The 25622-nt window shown below is 38.6% G+C and overlaps 1 protein-coding gene and 1 long non-coding RNA gene across 5 annotated transcripts in view; one reads left to right on the forward strand and one right to left on the reverse strand.

Moving 5' to 3' along the window:
* LOC104593364 (uncharacterized) overlaps positions 1-17242 on the reverse strand; it is a 28933-nt gene extending 11691 nt beyond the window's left edge. Inside the window, exons 1-3 of one of the 3 annotated variants that reach the window (XM_019197099.2) lie at positions 17049-17240; positions 16283-16364; positions 2091-2170 (exon numbers count right to left, since the gene is read on the reverse strand). In XM_019197099.2, the coding sequence (XP_019052644.2) occupies positions 2091-2170; positions 16283-16364; positions 17049-17133 (247 nt within the window). In that variant the 5' untranslated portion in view covers positions 17134-17240. Of the gene's footprint in view, positions 1-2090; positions 2171-16282; positions 16374-17048 lie in introns of all 3 variants that reach the window. The other 2 variants (XM_088892455.1, XM_088892456.1) reach the window with 2 other exon arrangements.
* Positions 17243-20316: 3074 nt separating this feature from the next.
* On the forward strand, positions 20317-24622 carry LOC104593363 (uncharacterized). 2 transcript variants are annotated; one of them, XR_734561.2, is made up of 7 exons: positions 20317-20586; positions 20969-21112; positions 21684-21791; positions 21865-22005; positions 22374-22470; positions 22759-22893; positions 23022-24622. It is a non-coding gene; the product is annotated as an uncharacterized LOC104593363 (long non-coding RNA). The 2 variants fall into 2 exon arrangements; XR_016078790.1 differs by having other exon boundaries at positions 20317-20487.
* The last annotated feature ends 1000 nt before the right edge of the window (positions 24623-25622 follow it).

Genomic DNA, 25622 nt, shown 5'->3' on the forward strand with positions numbered 1-25622 from the left:
AATTCAAGAACTCAACATCCCCACTGCAGAATTCATCAACTCCTCAATCTGCAAATAAAGCCCCTTCAAAACTCTTTTATTTTTCTCCAACCAAACTCTCCAAACCACACCAGAGCTGCAGGGATTAGGCTCCAAAATAATCTGCCATCTGCACTTAAACCCTGTGGGAACCAACCAGTAAGCACTCTCTGACTTTTTGGACAAACACAGGAAAGGTTTGCAGCTTTTATGAAATGAAGCCAGATCTTATACACCTTTGGGCAGTGGATGAACAGATGATCTATGCACTCATAAAATGATTACACAGAGGGCAGGCAGGGTCTTGAATTCAAACCCCTCTTCTAATCAGACTGTCTTTTGCTAGATCCTTCCAAGAGATACAGCCCAGAGTAGGAAGCAAATCTTTGAGGGAATTGTACTTATCTAGACTTGTCTACTTTTGTAAACTCCACTTCTGTCTCTTCCAATTCCCATTCTTTTCCCACTTCTAGACCCACTCACCGTCCCTCCCCCTTCTGATGCTTAAATTGCTGATCACTTGAAGAAACTCCAAAACAACACCTGACACCCAATCTTGAGGATTTCTCCTTAGGCTAGGGGACCACACCACCACCTCATCCTGCCACTCATATGAATTAGCAACCAGGGGCATCTTTGTCAGTTGCAATCTGGTAAATGTGATGGAACAGGGGTTCACTTGTACACCATGCATCATCTTTCCAAATTCAATCTTCCACTATCACCAACTTTGTATGAAGTACTTTGCAGAAAAACATTATAATTTGCATGATGTCTTTCCACACAGCTACCATAGGAGGGAAGGGGAACATAAGACCTCCAATCACCATTAGATGCCTCAAATTTAGCAACAATTAACCTCCCCCACCACCTCTCTATCTTTCTCTCTCTACACCAAACCTCCATAACCATTTACAGACTACAGAGAAGAGCCACGTTGAAGTTTCTAATATTTTTTATGCCAAGATCCCAGCTCACAACATGAATCTTTGTCGCCCTGCCAACCCCTCCAAAGGAAGTCTCTCTGCATCTTTTCAATTCTTTTTGCCACTTTTGCAGGGATGAGGATGAGGGACAAAAAGTAGGTTGGAAGACTACTTAAAGTGCTCTTTATCAAGGTAACTTTCTTCCTTCTGCAGTTAGATATAACTTTCCAGGAAGATAGCCTTTTCTCCATCCTTTCAAGCACCTGATTCGAAATGGAAGAGGCAGAACATTTGGCCCCAAAAGGGAGGCTGAGATATTTTATGGGAAGAAAGTCCACCCAACAAGCAACAACTTCAGCTAGGCCATCCACATCCTCCACCTGGCCAACAGGGACTAAAGAACTTTTCGCTAGATTCACCTTTAATCTGGTGACCACCTCAAACCACATTAGAACACCCCACAGCAGAAGGATCAGAGAGTGATCTGACCCCAAAAAGAAAATGGCATCATCAGCAAAATGAAGAACCTGGACCTTGCCCGCTGAAGGAGCAATAGTAAAACCATCCAAACTGCCCCCACTAGCCACTCTCTTAATAAATTGGGCCAAGACCTCCACACACACAAATAAATAATAATGGGGAGAGAGGTTATCCCTGCCAAATTCCCTTTGAACTTTTGAAAAAAAAAAACTGCTGACTGCTCATTTATTTTTATAGATAATTTAACATTGTCATAAGATTTTTCATATGATATAAAAATACTATATATATTAAGTATCATGCGTATAGAGACATAGGCCCAAAGCCCGGCTGGGCCCATGATCACCCATAGTGATATCTAAACCAAATTCACCAGGAAAACGAAAGTTTTAAATTGACACTATTTCATCTAAATTTGGAAAGCATTACACAGTCCCAGAGCAGCTTGGGTTGTATTTTGTTTCTCATGTTTACTTTCTCAAGCATCCACACCTGATACCTGCACCTGAAATCCTTCTCTCTTAGGCATCTTCATTTTTTCTTGTATTCCATTTTTCATTAACAAGCTTCTTTGGTTCTTGATTAAAAAAATACCATTTAGCTTAGCATGCTCCTCAATATTCACAGGGCAATTAACTTGACTTCCAACTCAAAAGTGTCACTTACCTTGCAAGATCCATGATTGTATGAAGGTTCGGCTGTATTGCTGAAACCTTTCAAGACAAATCTCATCCAATCTCCTTTTCCTGAAAATTTCATTAGTAACAGGAAATGTTAATTATTAATAAAGTCAATGATAAAAATTAAGAGAATTTTTTTAAGAAGAAATTTTAATTTAATGTATTCTCATTTCTGACTGGGAGAGGGAAGAGATTAAGAGGATTTCATCAAGTAAAGTTTTGTAGTCTGTTTTCATGAATCAATAGTCGAGTTTTATATTTTTTCTGCTGAGTTTATTCACATTTGCTGAGAATGATCATCTATTGGGCCAATAATGCTAGACCAGCATTTGGGTTCAGAAAGAACCAAAGGACATCTTATGGATGAATCTTAACCCCAGGAAGTGAACCTCTAATGTCTGTACTCTGTAGAAAGCCATCAGTTGCATTATTCCTAGTGTTTTAAAAATGCAGGGGCAATTTGCGCCACAGACGCAAGGTGCAAGGCGAGGCACACACCTTTTTAAAGCAAGGTGCAAAAATTAAAAAAAAATGCTAAAAATAAAAAAATGTCAAAAAATTGCCAAAAAAGTTAAAACAAAATGCAAAAAAAATATAAATATTAAACATAATACTAATAAAAAATAGGGTAAATTACAGATAGGTACACTGTACATTGGGGGTAGTGACAGATAGGTTCCCTGAACTTTCAAAAATAGACACTTGGGTCCATTTGTTAGTATTCCATTAGTTAAAATGTCAAAAAATACCCTTCTTGTGTATTTTTTAGATCATTCTATAGAATGCCATCATTAGAAATTTTGAATATGTTATTTGCTGTCCATGTGAGAACATCATCATGGGGAGACATTCGATTAGTTGAGAATGATCTCAGAAATACACGAGGGTATTTTTGGCATTATGTAATGTTTAACTAATGGATGGACCTAAGTGTCTACTTTTGAGAGTTCATGGTACTCAAGTATTGCAATTGAAAGTTCAGGGTACCTTACAAGGTACCTATCTGTAATTTACCCTAAAAAATATAAACTTAAATTTTAAAATAAATGTTTTAGAAAACCTATTATCTAAAATTAGAATACATAAACATAACATGTAAAACGTATTCAAATGAAAATTTAAAAATAAAATCAAACATATAAAGCATTTTCAAGCATGTAAAACCCACAATCTCTTTTTTTCCTCAATTGCATTACTTCAAATAGCTAATGTCACGTAAAACATAATGCACTCCTGATTCTACGAGTCGCCTTTGTACCACGCCCCTCAAGGCAAGACCAAATAAGTCCATGTTAGGGTCTTAAATTCTTAATTCTCACATAAAAAATAATGATTTTATAACTTTAATTGCCTTTTAAGAAGATACTTTATTTGGATGAGTGAATGAACATTAGCAAATAGAGGGTTCTTGGATAGCTCATGAAAAGCTTAGCTCGTGGGCCGGCTCGAAATAATGATTTTGTCCCTCATCCTCAGCTCATGGCCAGCCCTAGTTTGCACATATAGGTAGTTCACATACCACTACAAACTATGCCTCCACCATAGGTAAGGGGGGACCTCCTTGGATTATAGACTAAAGAGCCTCAGAACATATGATCAATATTTCCACCATTTTCTCCTCGTACCACCTTTGCTCTGATAGAGATAGAGTTTCCACAACTAATGGATCCCATGCTCCGATTGCTAGGAAGGGGTCTGTCAAGGTAACCAACACCATTACCCTGCCTTCTGTATTCCATGTTCCTAGATTGAGTACTAACCTTTTATTTATTAGTAGTTTGACACGGAATTTGAATTGTTCAATAATTTTTTCTCTTGATCATTGTGTTTTGCAGGATCTGGAATCAAAGAGGAGATTGGGTGTGGTTGTGAGGTGAATGGAATCTATTTTCTTGATGTGCTTCCCAGTCATCAAAGTCATCATGTCAATTGGGATAATGAGTCAGAGTCAGTGGGTCAGGTTATGCTTGGGCATAATCGGTAAAGGCACTTGTCTTTTACTTCTTTGTGTTTTTTGTTTCCAAAGTTGTTTGAGTCTGTTAAGTTCTCCAATTTAGAGTGTGAAGGTTGTCAACTTAGAAAATATTGTAGACATTCTTTTAAAGCAAGCAATAAAAAGATCTTCGATTTTTGACATTGTTCATACTAACGTGTGGAGACCATATCATATTCCTTCTATGGGTGGCTACTGTTATTTTCTCCTGTTTGTCAATGATTATTCTTGGTACTCTTGGATATACTTGATGAGATCCCGTGATGAGGTACCTTCTTTGGTACAACAATTCCATGAGATGGTGTTACCACAGCTTGGAGTATGAGTGAAGGTGTTCAGATCAGATAATGCTCGGGAATACTTTGAGAAAAACCTGGCATTGTGAAAGTAGCAAAAAGTATGATGGTGAGCACTTTAGTTCCAATTTGGTTTTGGGGTGATGCAGTCCTTACAACAATCTTCTTGATTAATCGGGTACCCTCTCATGTTCTTGGATACGCTACTCTGTTCAACCTTCTTTTTCATGAGGGGGAGATGTTCCATATTCCTTTGAGGGTATTTGGATGTGTACGCTTTGTCCATATTCTGGGTCCTCACTACTCAAAGTTGAACCCTAAGGCGAAGAAGTGTGTTTTCCTTGGGTATGTAGGAAATCAAAAGAGGTACTTTTGTAATGATCCGGTCTCAAGGATTTGGTATGTCATTATGGATGTCACTTTCTTTGGGTTCACACCCATTCTCTCAAGAAGTCTTTCTCAAAGGAAGTGTTTTGCAGAAGGAAATGAGCAATCTACACCACGTTCCGTTCCAGCTCCTTCGTAACTCGAGTGTCTAACCCACCTGCTCTAGCTCCTATGTTGGCTCCGCTACGTCCTACTTCTCAGTTTTTTACATGACAACGCCTATGATAGCACAAGGAGGTTGATTCCACAGTAGAGGAACCCACACCACTCCCTATTGGCTGATCAGAGATTCCGGTTGACATAGACCCAGGTATGCCTTTTGCTCAATTTGATGTTTTAGTTCCTATTGATACTACCACCCCTGTTCCTAACACCATTGTAGATGACCTAGACCTCCCTATTGCACTCTGGAAGGGGAAGAATAAGTCTACAACCCATTACATTTCACATCGCCTTTCCTACAAGGGATTTATCTCCCTCTTATCAAGCCTTCCTTTCCTCCCTTGACTCTGTGTCTATACCCAGGAGTGTTAGTGAGGCCCTCTCAAACCTGAGTTGAAGATAGAGAGAAAATGGAAGCATTGATTAAAAATCCTACATGTGAGATTGTGGATTTACCTGATGGCAATGAGACATTAGGCTGTAGATGGATTTATACAATGAAGTACCGGGCTGATGGAAGTATAGAGAGGTACAAGGCGAGGCTGGTTGCATAAAGGTACACTCAGACCTATGAGATGGACTACCTAGAGACCTTTGCACCGGTGGCCAAGATGAGTTCAGCCTAGATCCTCTTATCTCAAACAGCTACCTACTCTTGGCCCCTCTTCTAACTTGCTATGAAGAATGTTTTTCTTAACGGAGGCTTGCCGGAGGAGGTGTACATGGACCTTCTAGCTAGCTTTTATAGTGATGTGGTCAAAGGAAAGGTATGTAGATTAAAAAAAGTCTTTATATGGTTTGAAAAAATCACCCAAAGCTTGGTTTGATAGATTTAGGGAGTGCATTGATTGTATTTGGCTAAATTATCAAAAAAAAAATGATTGTATTTGGCTATACTCAAACCCAATCTGATCATACCCTGTTTGTGAAGAGAAGGGGATCATTGATGTTAGTGTTGACAGTATATGTAGATGACATTGTAGTCATAGGAAATGAGTTGAGTGAGATTGACAACTTGAAGAGGAATCTACACTAGGAGTTTGAGATTAAGGAGCTTGGGGGGTTGAAGTATTTTCTGGGCATTGAGGTGGCAAGGTCCAAGCATGGGATTTTCATTGCTTAGAGGAAGTATGCTTTGGCCCTACTACAGGAGACAGGAAAACTTAGGGCAAGGCCAATTAATACACTTATTGTTCAGAACCATAGAATTAATGCTTTAGATGGTGAGTTAGTGAAGGATGTTGGAAGGTATTAGAAATTGGTGGGTCGGTTGCTACACTTATGCATGACAGGACTAGGTATCTCTTATGCAGTTAGTGTGGTAAGTCAGTACATGCATGCCCCACAAGTTCAGCACTAGGAGGCTATTGACAGGATATTTGCCTATTTGAAGGGACACCCAGGTAGAGGCATATTGTTTGTTGACCATGAACAATTGAAATTAGAAGTTACACATGTGTTGTTTGGGCAGGGTTCCTAGATGACAGGAGATCTACATCAGGAGTTTGCACTCTTATTGGAGGTAATCTAGTTTCATGGAAGAGTAATTAACAATCAGTTGTAGCAAGGTCAAGTGCAGAAGCTGAATACAGAGCTATGGCACATGGTGTTTCAAAGCTCCTCTAGGTCCACCCCATGTTATGAGGGATTCAAGTTGAGGCAAAAAACCTATGATGCTATACTGTGATAATCAAGTGTTCAACATGATAGGACGAAGCATATAGAAGTGGATAGACATTTCATAAGAGAAAGGGTGACATCTGGAGAAGTGTGCCTACCATATATTGCATTTGACTTATAGCTAGCTGATGTTCTCACAAAAGGGGTTGCAAGAAATAATCTTGAGCATGATCTATGCAAGTTAGGAATGTGTGACATCTATTCCCAACTTGAGGAGGAGTGTTGAGATTCGGCTAATAATCCTTGAGTTTTTGTTTATAAAGTCCAGTTAGAGTTACTGGGCCCAAAGCCCATTAGTTTATGTTTTATTAAGAGTGTTTTTTATATTGATTAGCAGTAACCAACTTACTAAGGGTATACTTGACAGTGTAATTAGATTTATTTGTGAGTATATAAGATAACGAAAGGGGCAGCCAGATCTGATTTTTGTCTCTCCCATTCTTTCCAATTTCTCTCTTCTTCTCTTCTCTACAAAACTTCTTTTCTATTTCTTGTCTATCATAGGTTTCAAATCAGATTGCAGTTTTCCACTTTCTACTCAATCTGCACAAGTCACTGTGCAGTGGTCCATGTATTCTCTATACATTTCTATCCTGTGTGCATAGATACAAAAGAGAGCTATACTCAAAAAAAATAATAATAATTGTAAGGTTTACTCCTAAAGTATTTGTGTGTTCCCACCCAAGAATACAATTTACCCCCAAATTCTTTCAGCGGGGTATCTTTTGTTGCCAGTCCTACTCTCCAATACCACCTTACCTTCTTTAGATAAGCCCTTCAGCTGCCAACTCCATAATAGGCCAGAGTTTTTGGGAAACAAATCTGAACTTCAAAAAGACCAGGTAGTTTTACCCATAAACTTCTAGTCAGTCGGGAATGGATAAGAAGATTGTTAAAGTCGGCTGTAGAAGGGTAGTATAGACGTTTTATATTAAGTTATATGTTAATTGTTTAGCTGATATGGTTCTCACTTAAGTGAGGGCATAAGAGTAATTCTTGTTTATTTAGAAAAGTATAAATAAAGGCTGGCCAACTAGAGAAGATGAGTTTTCTCTCTAGTTCGACTGAAATTGTTCTTCTTCTTCTCCTTCTTCTTATCTGAAATCGTACGGACACTATATCCGAATTTTATCATGGTATCAGAGCTAGGTTAATCAGTTCAGATCAGTCTCCTTCTTTTCTCTCTATCCTGCGCATTCTTTCCTAGGGTTTTGCAGAATTCTCACTGATAGCCAGGAGTTTCTCAGAAAGAAAAAAAAGGACTGGTTGTTTTCTCCTTCTAGGGGTTTTCATGCCTCCAATGAGTGCTGTTGTTGTGGTTTTGTATGGTTGGTAGAAAACCCTCTACTTGACAATTCGAAGAGGGTTGGTTTCGTGAGGATGGTGACAGTGCAGATTTGGTGAAACAGGTACATGATATCTGAATCAAATTGTGTTGTGTAGAAAAAATATATATATATTGATATGTTGCAAAACTGAATGTCCTATTCTGAGGTGTATTGTGAGGGTTTATGGTGCTAACAGTGGACGGCAGCAGTGGTGTTATTGCTAACAGTGGTGAAGAATTGTGAGTGTTGTTGCTGAAACCAATGATAGTAGGAACCCTAGTAGTATTCAGTTGTTAGTGTGTAGTGTGGTGACTAATTAGTGCAGTAGAGTGACAACCTAGTTGTAGAATTTCTCCCATTTTACTTGTGCAGTCATGGGAGACAGCAGTGAATGCAAATCAAGTGTGATGGTCCCTTCTGATTATTTGAATATGCAGATGACTTCTATAAAACTGAATGGTGAGAATTATGTGTCTTGGGCTAAATCTGTTGAAGTTTTTCTGAAAGCCAAGAAAAAAGTGAAGCATGTGAGAGAAGAAAAACCCCCAATTGATTCTCAGGGATATGATGACTTGGCTATGGAACAGTATGGAATCCAAAATCAGTGTGAACTTCATGTTTTTAGATACAGCCAAGGAGGTCTGGGATCATGCAAGGAAGCTTTATTCTAGACAAGATAACATTACTAAGGTTTTACCAACTGTACCAAGAGTATTTCAATAGTCTTGAGGACTATTATGCAAGTATGAGAAATCTGCGAAATGAGTTGAATGTGTATCACCCTCTTACACCTGATGTCAAAATTCAGTAACAACTGAGAGAGCAGTTGGATGTGACCAGATTTTTAGTAGGGTTGAAGTCTGAATATGAACCGGTAAGGGCACAGCTACTAGGTGGGTCTGCTCTTCCCTTTCTTGAGGAAGTGTTTGCTCGTCTTCGGAGGATCTCAGTTGGATCCACAAAGAATTCCACTATATCAGATAGGTCTGCATTTGCAGTTACGAGAGGGGGAGGCCGTGGTGGTAAAGGAGGTCAACCTAGCCGTGGTAGTGGTGGTGGACCCATGTATGGTCGTGGTGGTGGTGGAATGTGTAGTCGTGGTGGTGGTCGTGTTGGAGGTCGAGACTCAGGGGGGCATACTATCAACTTCTGCTATGATCTACATGGCCCACCTTCAACCTGGACAAATCATACAACCGTAAATAGTGGTGGTTCGAGACAAGAATCTCAACATACTGATCAGATACCCTCTACATCTACAGATGCCTCCAGAAAGGAGATGTTGAGTGTTCCACGGGATGAGTATGAGCGGTTCCTTCAAGGTACATCTCGGTAGAACACGGCTACCCTTGCACACTAAGGTATGGCTTGTCTAGCATCCAAACCTTCCCATTGCGTTATAGATTCTGGAGCTTCCAATCATATGACTAGGACTCTAGGTGTGTTTTTATCCATTTCTCCGTCCTCCACATCACAATTTGTTACTCTTGCCAACAGCTCTACATCTGCCATATGTGGTGTTGGTAATGTTGACACAAACTTATTATCCCTATCCTCAGTTTTATATGTTCCCAAGTTTCCCTTTAACCTGATGTCTGTTAGTAAATTGACTAAGTCTCTTAATTGCTCTATAACTTTTTACCCTTCCTCTTGTGTGTTTCAGGATCTCAAGACGGGGATGAAGATTGGTGGAGGACATGAAGCTGGTGGACTGTATTATCTTGATGGAGGTGGTTCGACAACAGCCCTTCAGACATCTCTTTCTCCTCATCAGTGACACTACAGACTTGGTCATCCATCTCTCAGAGCTCTTCAGTTACTTGTTCCGTCGTTGAGTCGTCTTTCTACTTTGAATTGTGAGTCATGTTTGTTTGGGAAACATCATCGTGTTCCCTTTCGTCCTAGAGTTGATAGTCGTACATCGAGTCCTTTTTCTTTAGTTCATTCGGACATCTGGGGTCCAAACAAAATAGTATCTTATAATGGTTACAAGTACTTTGTAATTTTTGCTGATAATTATTCAAGGATGACATGGCTTTACCTTATGAAAGAAATGAGTGAATTGTTTTCTATTTTCCAAAAATTTTATGCCAAGATTCGTAATCAATTTGGTGTACACATTAAAATTCTCCCTTCTAATAATGGCCATGAATATTTTTACACACCATTTCAAGAATATTTGGAACAACATGGGATTATCCATCAAACCTCGTAGACCTACACCCCTCAACAAAATGGGGTGGCTGAGAGAAAGAACCGTCGCCTTTTAGAAACTGCTCAGTCCCTCTTACATCATATGAATGTTCCCAAACCCTTTTAGAGCGATGTTGTACTTACATCTTGTTTCCTTATTAACCGCATGCCCATGTCTATCCTTAAAGGTTAGTCCCCATTCTCTGTTTTGTTTCCCACGTTGTCTCATTTTCCCCTTACTCCTAGAGGTTTTGGATGTGTGTGTTTTGTTCATAATCTTGGGCCTGGAATGGACAAGTTAGATGCTAGATCCACTAAGTGTATTTTCCTTGGCTATTCCAAGACACAAAAAGGGTATAAATGTTATAATCCTAGTTCCCGGCGTTCTTTTGTGTGCCATGATGTTACATTCTTTGAGTTTGTTCCTTTCTTCTCTGGGTCGGATGTTTCTTCTCTTCTATTGCTATCACCTCCACTTCCAATTCCAGTTGAGGACCTCGTTCCCCTTGTTCTAGTTGTGACCAAGTCTTTGCCTCCAATGCAACTACCTGCGGAACGACCACCTATCCAGCAAGTGTATACACATCGTCAGGCACCATCTCCTCCAGCTTCATCATTGTTGACAGATCTGGCAGTTGTTACCACCCCAGCCCCACCCCCCGTTTCTGACATTGATCTCCCTATTGCTTTGCGGAAAGGTAAACGCTGTTGCACTCTTCACCCCATTTCCAATTATGTTTCTGTACCTCACCTTTCGGCTTCCCATCGCCAGTTTGTTTCTATGTTATCCTCTGTCTTTGTTCCCAATGATGTCCAGGAAGCTCTCACTTCTCTAGGGTGGCACCAAGCAATGGAAGAAGAACTACCGGCCCAGACTCGTACTCATACATGGAACCTCACCACTCTTCCGCCTGGTAAACATGTTGTGGGTTGTAAGTGGGTGTACACGGTTAAATACTTACCCTGATGGGAGTGTTGAACAATTGAAAGCTCAATTAGTTGCCAAAGGTTATTCACAGCTATATGGTATTGATTACACAGACACCTTCTCTCCAGTTGCCAAAATTGGGTTGGTTTGTGTTCTGCTCTCTCTTGCTGCTATGTTCGATTACACAAACACCACTAGGGTTTGTTGCTTAGGGGGAGAGTGACAAGGTAATGTAGACTTAAAAGGCTATTTATGGACTTAAACAATCCCCCCATGCATGGTTTGGGAAATTTAGTGAAGTGGTGAAGAAGTTTGGAATGAAATAGTGTCAGGTTGACCATTCCATATTCAACTATGAATCCAATGTTGGGAAGATCCTATTGGTGGTATATGTAGATGATATTGTTATTACAGGTAGTGACAAACTAGGGATTGATAGGTTGAAGACTTACTTGCATGATCACTTCCAGACAAAGGATCTTGGCAAATTAAGATACTTCCTAGGGATAGAGGTAGTGAGGTCCAAGAATGGTATTAATCTGTACCGAAGGAAATATGTCCTTGATCTGCTAGAAGAAACAGGGTTGTTAGGTGCTAGACCAGCTAAAACATCCATGGAACCGAATGTTAAGTTGAGTAGTGATGTAGGTGAGGAGTTTGAGGATCCGGGAAGGTACAGAAGGTTGGCGGGTAAGCTAAATTACCTAACCATCACTCGACCTGATATCTCATTTGCAGTCAATGTAGTGAGTCAGTTTATGCAAAATCCTCAAATTCCACATTGGGAGGTGGTCCTAAGGATTGTGTGGTATTTGAAGGGAGCTCTAGGTCGTGGTTTGTTATATAAGACTAGAGGAAGTCTTGAGATAAAGGGATACACGGATGCTGATTGAGACGGTTCCATATCCGACAGAAGGTCCACTACAAGGTATTGCACTTTTCGTGGTGGGAACTTAGTGACATGGAAAAGTGAGAAGCAGACAGTGGTAGCAAGAAGCAGTACAAAGACTGAATATAGAGCCATGGCACACACAACATGTGAACTACTGTGGACGAAGCATCTCCTAGAGGAGATGGGATACTCGATTGATACTCCTATAAAGCTATATTGTGATAATCAAGTTGCAGTTCATATCTCCTCCAATCCAATGTTTCATGAAAGGATGAAACATATAGAAGTTGATTGCCACTTTGTACGTGAGAAGGTGCTTAATGGAGTGATAAGTACAATATATGTGAACAGAGGAAATCAATGGGCAGATCTGTTTACCAAAGGGTTGAATTGGGGAAGAGCGGACTACATATGTAACAAGCTAGGACTATATGACATATATTCACCAGCTTGAGGGGGAGTGTTAGAGTCAGCTGTAGAAGGGTAGTATAGACCTTTTATATTAAGTTATATGTTAATTGTTTAGCTGATGTGGTTCTCACTTAAGTGAGGGCATAAGAGTAATTCTTGTTTATTTAGAAAAGTATAAATAAAGGCTGGCCGACTAGAGAAGATGAGTTTTCTCTCTGGTTCAACTGAAACTGTTCTTCTTCTTCTCCTTCTTCTTCTTCCCCTTCTTAACTGAAATCGTACGGACACTATTATCTAAATTTTATCAAAGATAATCCAAATCTTTGGAAGCTCCCTACACATTACACATCTACTACATTCCACCTTCAAACCTTTTCTTGCTAAGGCATTCGCTGTTAAACACTTCCCTAAAGTTGTATCCCACATCAAAAAGGCTACTTTGGGAGGGCCTACAGAATGGCCTCTGGAAAGCTTTCCAACTCCCCAACACTCTCATTTGAACTGTTGTAAAAAGATCTGACTGAAAATAATCATGACTTTTCCAGTAACCATACCTTTATCTCTTCTTGTCTGATCAGGTGTGGAATTGCCAATCATTTGCATTAGTTCCATCCACTGCCCTATCTCCCAGTCATTTAGATTTCGTCTAAAAATCGGACACCACTGACTTGAACTTGTTCCTTGGAAAAAAGCTTCAGCAATCAAGAAGGGCAGCCCAGTACACGAGGCTCCCACCAATATGGGGTCTGGGGAGGAACAGATGTGATCTCAAATAGTGTAGGGAAGAGCTGTTTAAGGGGTTGGTCTCCGCACCAGGGATCATACCAAAATTTTATCCTCGAACCATCTCCCACCACATACTTAATTCCCTTTCTGAAATCACTTAGAGATTTCTGAACACCCCTCCACAATGCACACCCGTAAGGCAAATTAGTCTCAGCTGGCTCCCAACTCAAATTGCTTTCTCCATACTTTGCCTGATTTATTCTCCTCCAATAGGCCATTGGGTTGTTCATTCCATCTCCAAAACCAACTCTTAAGCATGATTCATGAGATAAGAAAGCCACTCAGAAGATCTCCTCATTTCCAATTCATGGACCATGATGGTCATTGAGTCACCTTCAACAAAAAAGTTCCTCTATGGTAAATCCTTTTGCAATTTCATCCCTTGAAGAGTGGCTTAAATTTCATCCTTTTTGGCTATAAAAAAAGTGATTAAACATTTCAATATTACTGTAATAGAATATTTTTATTTGCTAGTGGCATTAGTTTGGTACAAGTTCTTTATGATAAATCCTTTTGTGATTTCATCCCTTGAAGAGTGGCTTAAACTTCATCCTTTTTTGCTATAAAAAAGTGATCAAACAGTTCAGTACCACTGTAGTAGAATATTTTTATTTGTTAGTGGCATAAATTTGGTGCAAGTTCTTTTACCAAGACTGTACCATCGCAAAAAGTTAAATCCATCCCTTGCTACTAAATTAATGATAATAGACAGTAGTCAGTAAATAATATACAGGGAAATTTTCATTCAGGCAAAGTAAATGCCAAAGCAACAGTGTTTGGGTGGCTTCATAGGAGATTCAGACTACATGAAGATAGAGGTTTTAGCTCCCACAGTGGCTCTCAGATTGCTAAATAAGTTGTGCCTATCTTCTCTGCCTATGGAAGAAGATTTGGCCAATGCCAATAAGATGAGCAACTGGGTTGACCACGCCCTGTGGAGTTTTTTTTTTTCTTTTTTATTTTTTTTGAAAGATGAAGTACATCAAGAGAAAGGAGACACACAAGGATTACAATGGAAGAATTCTATCACTATACAACGAGTCCCTGTGAAACCCAGTAAGAGCCACCAGCACCTATAACTTAGAAAAGTCACCAGTCCCTATTGGGCCACTAAAATCCCAACAAATATTTCCATCCCTTCCCTTTATCAAACCTCCTACTCTTGCATCATCCGGGCTCCCTAGAGCACTGCCAAAGTTTAACTTCAAGACCCCCTCCCGAAAAAGTGAAAGGACCTTGGGGGTGGCCAGACTATTAGGGAGGAAGGAAGCAATTGGGTTACATTTCTCTGCATAACATTCATAGACATTGCTTTGAACAACTCAGAATTTACAGCCCATAGGTTGCAAAGGTAGGTTAGGAGATCGAATCTTCAACCAGTCTGGCTTACTTGTCAAAGATTCTCCTTATTTCTTTCTTCCCAAAGGCCCCACATTACAGCATGGACCACTCTGGCCAATAAAGTTTTCCTCTTCTACTGAGCCTCCTTCCTTGCCACTATAATAACCTGTTGCAAGTTGAAGGGGGTAGAAGGACTAGGAGCAGACCAAAAAGGACAGGGATTGAAGTAGGTAAGAAATGATTTAAACGCTCTTGGTTTAAAAATGGATATGGCACTAAATGGAATGGAATGGTGAAACAGGATTCATGTAGCTGATCCCATAAGTTGAAATAAGCTTAGATGATGATGATGAAGATAATGGAAGAAGGTATTAAGAGAAATGTATAAAGAATGTATAAAGGTGCCAAGACAACATCAGAGTATATTTTCATTATTTTTTAGAAGAGTAAGGTATGATCCATTAATAAGAAAAAGTGGAGAAACCAAATAGAATCCCCATAACTATACAGTTAGAAAATGTGCATATTAGAAAGGACTATCCACCCCCACCCTACCCTACCCTACCCCCCAAATAAATAAAAACAAAAGCAGTGCACTAGTTAGCCCAATGGAGTTTCATGTTTCAAGCAAAAACAAATTTGGAAAGTGACACCCCTGAATAGTTGGGAAGCAAATAACCATGAAACACCATCAACACATTTCACTGATTAACTCATCCCCTTTAGAAGAGTTGCTGTCATAAATTTTTGAGTTTCTTTCCATCAGTAGTAAAGTCCAAATGACAGCTTATGCAATAAATTATAATAGATTTCCATGCTGAAACCCCACTCCTATTGATACCAACAATGGATGATCCTTCAAGGGTTTCGATATCAAACCTTGGAAATACTCGACTTGTATTATGGGAGTTGAGGAAGCAATTCCAGATCCTCCTGCTGCAGTCACAATGCATGAAGGTATAATCAGTGAATCTACCTCCTGATTGCAAAATATACAGCCTGTGAAAGGGCCTCCACACCCCTCTTGATTAGGTTTTTCCTTGTAAGAAATTTGTTCCAACAGGCAGTTCAGACCATGAAAGCAATCCTTGGAGGCACAACTAGGTTACAGAACAACTTTATCTGGAAAGCATCTATTGCTGGATTAGATAGCTTCTTTGAAAGGGATCTGATAGTGAATTCACCTAACTTCTTCCATGTCCCTTAGAGAGGCTAGTTCTTTTGTGTTCAGATGTCTTCTACAAGATCAGCCAACTCAGACAGTTTGCCTAGAGTAAAAGGTGGGAAGATTGGATTTGTATTGGAGATCACAGTGTCCAGAACAGAGTAGACACCGTTTAGCAATTCTTCTTGTATCAATATTCAATATTACTCAAATCCCTTGAATTATGTAGTTTATGATGGTACTTCTCTTATTCTCATCAATAGTAATCATTTTCACATTATTCATCAAAGAAGAAAATGAGAAAGGAATACCCTCATAAGCCAAACCATACTAGTTTAACTCCTTTTTTCCTTGGCCAATAAGAACAAGAGTTAATAACATTTGTTGCCAATAGAAAGTTCTTATGTTAACCAACATCAACCAAAAGAACAAAAAGTAAATTTCAGCATATAACAGAAATAAACAATCAATGATGGTCAAAAGAAGAAATTTGTAATGACAACTAAGTAACAGTAATGATTGTGGACATAGTTTTAAACAACCCATGAAAAGAAAACAGAATTGAAAGTTGAAACAGTAAGTCAACAAGCAATAAAGTGAGCAATGCAAATCTTACTTCTTAGGTGGTTGTATGCTTCCAGACTTTGAAACAGCATAGGATCTGATTACAGTACGCATATGGGTACTGACCCACGTCACTGTAAAACCTTATAAAATATCAAAATGTCAAAAAACGATAGGAAATTAAACAAAAATTAGTTTCCAAATCAGAATGCAACGGGTTAGTCTAGTGGAGTCAAAAATTAAGAAGGCTATGCACAATTATGTAAAATCTTCACTTGTCCTTACTGATTAAGACTTAGCCTTTGGCATTTTTCGTGCACTAAAACGTGAAAAGTTCTGGAAGTTTTTCTTTTGTTCAAACTGAATGAGATGAGTTACGAGTCAAATTGTCTCCTAGCAGCAAGTTCATTCCATTAGCAACATAAAGAGGGAAAATGGGAGTATGGATATGAAAAATGCCTAAAAAATCAAGCGAAGGGAGTAAAAACTAAGATATCTCAAACCATTTTCTAATTCCCAGAAATACAAAACCAAAGAAGACGACGACACGATTGTTGGTCAGATAATTGCAAATTTCCAGAAAACTACACAAAAGTTTAATTCAAATTTCAAACATTGAACCAGATAAGGATAAATTGGATGATTCAATAAAAGGGGTGTCATTTCTCTGAAGGGATAAAAGGGATTCTACTTATTTAACTATACTAGACTAGAGAAAGATGCACAGCTCTGAGGAAAGGAAGACAACACAGTGAGAGAAATGAGATGAGTCAATGTAAAGCAGATAGACAGACAGTAGAGGAAAATGGAAATATTACCGGGAAATAGTCGACTGTGTGATTTGTAGAACAGGAACAAGTTCGGAGAACGTGAGATGGGGAGTCTTAAGAGCTCCAGAGCCATTTCTTCTCGGTTCTTCAGTCCTCTTTCCTCTCTTTGGTCTGTTTTCGAGCCAGTGAGATGCTGTATACTTGAAAAGCGTCTCGTCCAATACAGGTGCTGACTGCTGACGGATAAAGGAGGAGATCGGATTTGCTCCTGATAAAGCGCGCCTCACACCATCCTCATAGCGCATCGCAGCATCGCAGGCGTGCATTGAGAACATCTTTCGTAGTTGATCAGTTATACGTGACCAAAGTATTGCCGCGTGGTAGATAAAAACAATTCATATTTGAGATGTTCCCAATATGATGTGCTGTTGGTCGTTAGTGGGTGCGCTCTGTAGGGCGCAGATGTGAATTCTCATGTTAACGATGTTCTCTGAAAACTAGACCGGACAATCGGATTGGGTCATCAAAGACTGGACTTAACCTAAACATTTAGGTTAGGGTTGACCCACGGGTCAGATGGGTTATGGTTCACCTGGCCGGGTCAGTTGATCTTTGACTAAGTCAATAACATTTTACCAAAAATACAGTTGATTTAACCGTCTGATTCTAACCATTCCACCATCCAAATCAATATTGATTTGAAAACTTAAGGTAACATGGTGGTGACCTCGTGACCCAACCTGACCCAAATTCTTTTTGGGTCATGCCACCTAGTTCGGGTGGCTAATAGGGGACCGGGACCCTAACCCACTTTTCGGGTTGGATCGGGTTCGTGGGTTGGGATGCCTTTATCTAGATGAAGTTAGCATATGCCACTCCCCAAATTTTGGTAATGGCGGGATTCAAATCCCAGACTTTGCTGGAATGAAACTGTTAATATACCAACTGAACCATCCCGTTGGCGAATCCAAATTATTAAGTTCATTTTATTCTTTTTTCATTAAACTTGTATTTACGGTATTAATCATGGTTTTAAAAAAGACCCAAAAATAGAATTGTCTTGTCCATCGGTTTTTTGGTCAACGATTTGTTCACTCGGTTCAAATGGATGGTTTATTCTAACAACAAAAATTAAAAAAAAAATTAAAAATCGTTGAACGAGTTGATGGGTTGATAATTCGACCATTCGTGTCAATGGGTCGTTGACCGATTCAATGGTTTTTGGCCAATGACTGGGTTTAGGGTAAAATGGAACCAGTCGCCTAGACAGTTCTTGGGCCAAATGGTCTGACCGTCCGAATCAATGGCGGTTCAAAAACTATGATGTTAATTCTCATTCTCTCATTGAATTATCTATTTAAAATTAAATCCATAAACAATAATTTCAATTGTATAAAAACCTATATTTAAAACAGACTCACAAATAAAACCTTTTTTTTTCAATTGGTGGGTAAGCAGTTCGAGTTAATTGGATCAACCCGTTATGCCAAAAAAAATACTAAAACTTTTAAAAATATAAAAATAAATATTTTTTTTTAAATTGGCACATTTGTGTTGGTCGAAAAATATGTTTGGTTCCACCTACTTTTAGTTGAAATAGTGATGCAATGCCTACTTAAATTGTGATTTCAAATAAATGTTTTTGCAATAAGAGTAAAGTAGCCATGAGAAGCTGATCTAGCACGTGCAAGACAATTGAAAATGCCTTATCAAGTATCAACAATCTTAGGAATCTCACCCCTTTTTTGTGCCAAGGAAGCTCACCATTAGAAGTTTAACAATATTGGTGTGTGCCTAGAGTAGAAGTTTTTACTGAGATTGGCTTCTGTCAGTGCAACTTCCTTTCTAATAGTTTTTACAGCCTTGCATTGGGAATATCTCCATACTTACGTGTTTTATTTCATGGGGATATATTCTCAATGCAAGGTTGCAGTAGGCTGTTCAAAGGGTGTGAGCATGACCTTGCACTGACTGAAGTCGAACTCGTTTTTACCTACAACGTAAAGGTTATGCAACGCCATGGTGCAAATTAGGGGTGTTCATAATGAGATGGGATCATCTGCCCACGTAGCATGCCCTATAGGTGCCCTATCGCCCATCCCCTATTCCCCTCCGTGCATTGGGATTATCTTCCCATCACAAGCACGGGAGATGTTCCCAATGCACGAAGGGGTGGGCTATGGGGCGCGGCACATTCTGTGGGCAGCTGATCCGATCACGTTCATAGTCAATTGGATTTGGTTTGGAGAAGATCTAAAATCAAACCGTATGTAATTGGTTTCTATATTAAAATGGTTTGGTTTGGTCTGACTATAATCTATTGATTTGATTTGTTTTTTAATATGATTTGGGTCATTCTATTAGACTTAATGCAATTAAAAAGCCCAAGTAACCATACATGCTTGCATAAATAACAAATATAATTCAAATATCAAATTGAAATGTTAACAAATGCTACTATTGTCACACGCACGCGTGCGCACACACACATACACACATAACTGTCATTGACATGGATGGTCAGATCGTTTGGCCTAGAAACCACCAGGCAACTGGTTCCATTTCACCCTAAAGTTGTTCCTTGGTAAAAAAACTATTGACTTGGTTATCAACCCGCTGACGCGGGTGGTCAATTTTGTGTAGAATCAGTTTCTCTTTGTTTATATATATATATATTAGACATTCTTTTTTTTTTTCTGATTCACCTTTGTGTAGCAGCAGATATTCCTTCCATCCATTTTGGTGATGGAATTCAGATGATCTATAACAACAGATGGAATCTTGTATGGTTTGTTTTGTTTCCTTCTAATAAACCGATTAAATAGTAAAAGTTGCAGAAACTCAACAATAATTGTTAGATTGAACAAGGCCTCAAGAAGCAATTAAAACATGTATATTAAGCTGTAGATACAACCAAGAAAAAGGAAAAGGAAATAAGAATCCAAGGCTTTGCTTTCATAAGATTTTGGAAAACAAATTGACCAAAAAATTGTTTCGATCGAGCATTGGGTAAGAGAAAATGGAGTAATCTTGGTTAAGGATCAAAATTAATCCATTTTCATTAACAATCAAGAACATCTCCATTCAGATAATGAACTTGTGCTATTAAATGCAACTGTGGTGGAAATATGGAATCGTATCATTGCAGCTGGTTTCCAATCATGGTTGAAAGTATAAATATTGAAGCTTTGGTCATTTTAATAGGTCCAAATGTTAATATCTATCTTGATTATATTTGTTTATTTATAAACTTGCCTAACTGAAAAAGAAAATAAAAAAAGGAGTATTGTATATTGGAAACTATGAATACATTCCAGAGTATACTTTTATTATGGTTTGGCCTCTAAGATATTTAGGCTGCATTTGGTTGGAGTGCAAATGCTGAACCGTTACAAATTTGTAAGACAGAGGAGAACGGCGAACTGCGTAGAAACGGAGTAGAACGACTTGAATCTGTAATCCCCATATTCTTGAAAATCCAAGATAGGTAAGTCTGATATTTTGTTGCTCTTTTTTTTTTTTCTTTTTGTTTTTCCGTTTTCAGGTCATCTACATTGCTAGAAGAGAGTTCTTCGTTTTCACAGAGGTAATTCGATTTGCCTTTGTTTTCACAAATGTAGTTCTGTACTGCTTTCTAATCTAGAGTTTCTGTGCGCTTTCACCATAGAATTAGATACACTCAATCAGTAGCTGAAGTTTCTTTCTTTTGATGAGATAGTTAGAACATAGTTTATTATATTTCCATGTGAAGATCTAGTGCTTAAATAGACAAGCTACATGCTACTTGTATTCATATTCAAACTCAGCTTCCTAATTTCAGTTATATGTTGGATTTTGAAAGCTTTTAATATCCAGTTTCCCAATCAAACTCAGTTTCCTAATGTCAGTTATACGTTGGATTTAGAAAGCTTCTGATATCCAGTATCCTAATTTAGTCCTCATTTTCCATCCATACTTCTTAAATCCAGTATCCTAAGGCGGCCAAAACCCTTGCAGAACAACTGAACTGCAGTGCAGATGAAGCAGCAGAAAAAAATTGAAAGCTTTAAGTGTTCTTTTCCTGGTGTTGCTTCCTGGCTGAGTGAAGCTGTTGCATCTTGCCATCAAAAAGGGTGAGCTCATCTTCATTGTTTTCCTTTGGTGCAAATGATCACCTGTTCTCAAAAGGTTTGGATGGTGACAGACTAACAGTAGTTATCAACTTTTGGGAAGTTGACCTTAAGACAAAGATGTCATTCCAATTCCATTTAATCCAAACTATTGCTTCTCAAAGTCAATCCATACTACAGTTATTTGTGTAGCATTTAAAGCATTGTTTTGAAAACTGAAGCACCTGGATATGGTAACCAGATGCCATTCAGCTTCAATGGTAGAGTGGTTTTGGTAGTTCTGAGGTTGAACCTCCTGCTTCAACTGGATTTTAGCTGTTCAATGTCCAATATGGTTTTTGAAAGCTTGGTTTAAATCATCTGATTTTCCATTACTTGTTTCTACTTCGTTTTGGATTATCTACTTGTTATCTTTGACATGTTTTGAACTAATCAATAGACAACTTTTGAAGCAAATAAGGTGACTTTAGATTTGACAGGCTCTCCCACTAAATATTATGCAGTGAAGTTATTGTTGTTTATTTGCAATGGGCTATTTGGAGGTTTTATGTTCTATGATGTCTTATTTGTGCAGCTATGTGGAGGCCCTTTAGGGAAGGAAATGTTTCTTATCAAAAATTAAGTTACGGAATAGCAAAGAAAAAGCTAAAGCTCGAGGCAGGCTGTGAATTCAATTTGTCAGGTATTACCATAACAGAGAGACTATTCTTACTATGTTATGTTGAATCCACCTGGTACTAATAGCTGTTTTCTAGGGTTCTGCTGCTGACATAATCAAGATTGCAATGATAAATATTCACACTGTGATTGTCGAGGGATGTGAAAAGCCTAATTCAAGCTTTGAATTTGCAAAACTATTTCCCATGCTTAAAGGTCACTGTTGAATTCTTTTGCAGGTTAGTACTTTCAAACTCCAAGGTTGCAATGATAACAAGAAGCTCTCTCTCTCTCTCTCTCTCTCGATCTCTCTTTGTGATGTACATAGACGTATGCTTACATACATAGAAAGGGTGGCCCAGAACATATGCACACATACATATGTGCACAAAAATATAAAAGGGCAGACCAGTGCATGAGGCTCCTGCCAATGTGGGGTCTGGGGAGGATAGATGTATGCAGCCTTAACCCTGAATATACACTGAGGTTGCACAAAAATATCATAATATGCAATATATTCTCATTGTGAGATTGAACATTTTGTTTTGTTTTGGGGTTGTGAAACAAAATGTCTGCAAGTGTTTATGGTTTTGTATTATGATTACAGGTACATGATGAGTTAGTGTTGGAAGTTGATCCTTTGGTAATAGGGGAGGCTGGATTATTGCTACAGTTAAGCATGGAAAATGCTGAATCGCTTCTAGGTATGCATGAACTCAACATAACATAAACTGGCTTTGTAATTCGTTATCATCATCATCTAGGCCTTACCCCAACAATATTGGGTCAGATACACAAATCCTGTTTCTTCATTCCATTCTTTATAGTGCCATATCCATTGTTAAATTGTGAGCGCTTAAATTATTTCTTACCACTTCAATCCATGTCCTTTCTGGTTTGCCCCTAGTTCTTCTGGCCCTTTCAACCCATTGTTAAGTTATGGCTTTAGTTCTTTGGAAATATATTCACTAGTATCTTTTTCCTTGTTTCAGTTCCTTTGCAGGTCAAACTGAAGGTTGGAAGAACCTGGGGTTCTTTGGAGCCTTTCCAGGTGGAGCAATACAAAGAAAAAATTCCTTATATAGCATTCTTGAATTACACAAAGAAATGCCTTTCATCATCAGTTGGTACAGAAAAACTTTATTCTGTTAAAGAGCTTTTACATTAATTTGTATAAATATGTGGAAGACTTGGTTACTGGATGGAAAATTTTACTATATTTTGTCAATTGAGTAATAAAATTGATGCTCTGTAGGCATTCAAATGCTAGAGGAACTCTCAAATGGAGGGGGAAGTGGCAAATTTATGCTGGTAGGTCAAAAAATTCATTGTCACATGCATGAGAAGAGCTGCCTGTACCAACAACCTCTACCTTCATTTAGAAGTCATCTAGAAGGATGATTCATGAAAGAAATTGGGTGCAAAGTTCATTTCCTCTTATGTGGAAGAGTTAAATTTACTTCCATACAGGCCTTGATTATAATGCTTGGTTTGAACTGCAATTGCTGAGTTGTCCAAGAGCTCATTGTTGGGATCTTCAGAAATGCACTCAGCAAGAGATTTGCTAGATTTTGTAACTTCAGAAAGAAGTCTTTAACAAAAGGATTTTTGTACTTGCACATGGAAAGCAAACAATTTGAGTGGATGCTCTCAATGTCACTTTGTGAATTTTAGAGACATCGCTGCTTCTGAAAAAGACAAATCTTGTGTGGATGACAAGTTTTGTTGCTCTTGCTTGTCACATTGTGCCAGTCACAACGGTTACTATGGAGGCAGGTACAGAACAATTCTGACAATGTTCAGGTTCAGTGTAGAAGGAACATGTGAAAGGAGTACTGAAGGTTGCAAAAAAAATTCAAATTGGGTTATACCTGATAGGTGATTGAATCTATGAACAACTGAGACATGGTAGCCAAGGGTACCCTGGGGTCTTGTGCACAAAGTACTGCCAATGGGTAATGTTGGTAGAAGGATCGTCTTGTTTTCATGTTCAACATTGTCAGGGAACAAAAAGATGCTGTTATAACAACCACAGGAAACATTGAATATCATGAACATGTGGCTTATGAGGTTTTGGGCTTTATCTTTTTAGTAACACTGCAGTATCAAATCAGCAAAGAGAATAATCAACAGATGAGAATTTTTTTGAAGAGTTTGGTGGCTCAGGAATCAGCAGTCAGCATGAGAATAATCAACAGTGATTATTCATGGTTATTGTCGTGGTTTCAGGATGTTTCTGTTGCGATGGAGCTTGAAAGCTGCATTCTTTGAAGAGACGAGTGAAGTTGTTGCCAGGCAGACATAATTTTGTGTTGCTTTCTGAAAATCTATAGACAAGCTGCCTGGATTGAACATTCTCTTTGTATGTGATTTATCAGATTCTTTATTTACAGTTCTCATGTGGTTGAAATTCTTAGATTCTTTTCCCCCTTTGTTTTTTTAAATTCTTTTTTAGTTTTGTCGTCTAGTCTTCGTCACCGGTAAGGAGGAAGCTGGCATTCTTTGTATTTGCTGCTCTGGTTCCTCTTTTCTTGACACTCATGCTTTCCAAGAGGAGAATTGCTCCTGAGAGATCAACTTCCATCTGCTACAACCACAGGCAGTTTCAGCTACAACATTAATCTATTATTTTTATATTGATTTAATGGTTTGTTATTTTTTATATTTGTTTAATGGTGGGAGTATCTGAACATCATCTGGTAGCAAGAAACAATTGTATTTGCATTGATAAAAATGCCAAATATCCACAAAAATTGTATTTTTATTTGCATCTTTCAAAACAAATGAACCGAGTGCAAAGTGGGTGTGTAAATCTTGAACCACTTTGCACTCTCATGAACCAACATTTTTGTTTTGCACTTTACAAATTTGTATTCGTACTCTAACCAAACACAGCCTTAGTAGTAGGAGAAGGAGATTATGGTAGATGCATCCTGGGGCATTGTGTTGGGCCATCTATCTGGAGTGAAATAGTAGGGTTTCGATCAAGTGGTATTAGAACCTGGGTGGCTGATTGGAAAGATCGAAAGATTTTTTTTAATAAAAAAAAAAAGATTGAAAGATTTTTCGGACAAGTACAGATACACACGATACAGAATTCTGAATTCTAGCCCCCCCCCCCCCCTACTAGTAGCCCTCTCCCCTCTATAAACCACATCCTGCCCGTGAATTTGACATCAATTCACGGTCAGGATGCATTCCCCTTGTACTTTGGGGCTATAAAATTCTGATCTGGGTTGATTGGTCATTCTCCCAAGATTTTTTATGGAAAGGGCAAGTGTACAGAAGGAGTTCAAAGGTATGAGAAAAGAAGAGTTTATACATCTGTTGGAAAGGATCCTTTTTGTTGATTTTGTAAATGAGGCTCAGTTTGGAAAGAGTACAAATACACTATTTTTCTTTCATATTTGCTAGTATGATGTTTTGATGTTTTTTTTTTAGTACAAAAGTAAAAAATTGGAATTTCAATGATTAGAGTCTATTGTAAACTATAATATATCTCATATTGAAAAGGGAAAATTCCCGATTAGTACTGTGTACTTTGGGCCTATTGCCACTTTGGTTTCCAAACTTTAAAACGTGACAATTTAGCACCCAAACTTTCAAAATGTGTCAATCCAGTACCTGTCATCAACCAATCCGTTAACCAGCCCTTATGTGACATTTGAGAAGACACAAATGTCTTTTGAGTTTCATCTAATTTTCTTTATCAACCATCCATATCTTGATAAAAAATGAACAGTCTCAAATCTTAGCCTCTTCTATTCAAGAAAGTTGGGGTTACATCTTACTAGGAATTCTAGTGACCCCAACTTTCTTGAGCAAAAGAGGCAAGGATTTGGGACTGTTCATTTTT

The sequence above is a fragment of the Nelumbo nucifera genome, chromosome 7, assembly GCF_055504915.1.
Source record: "Nelumbo nucifera cultivar China Antique chromosome 7, China Antique-T2T, whole genome shotgun sequence".
Lineage (NCBI taxonomy): Eukaryota > Viridiplantae > Streptophyta > Magnoliopsida > Proteales > Nelumbonaceae > Nelumbo > Nelumbo nucifera.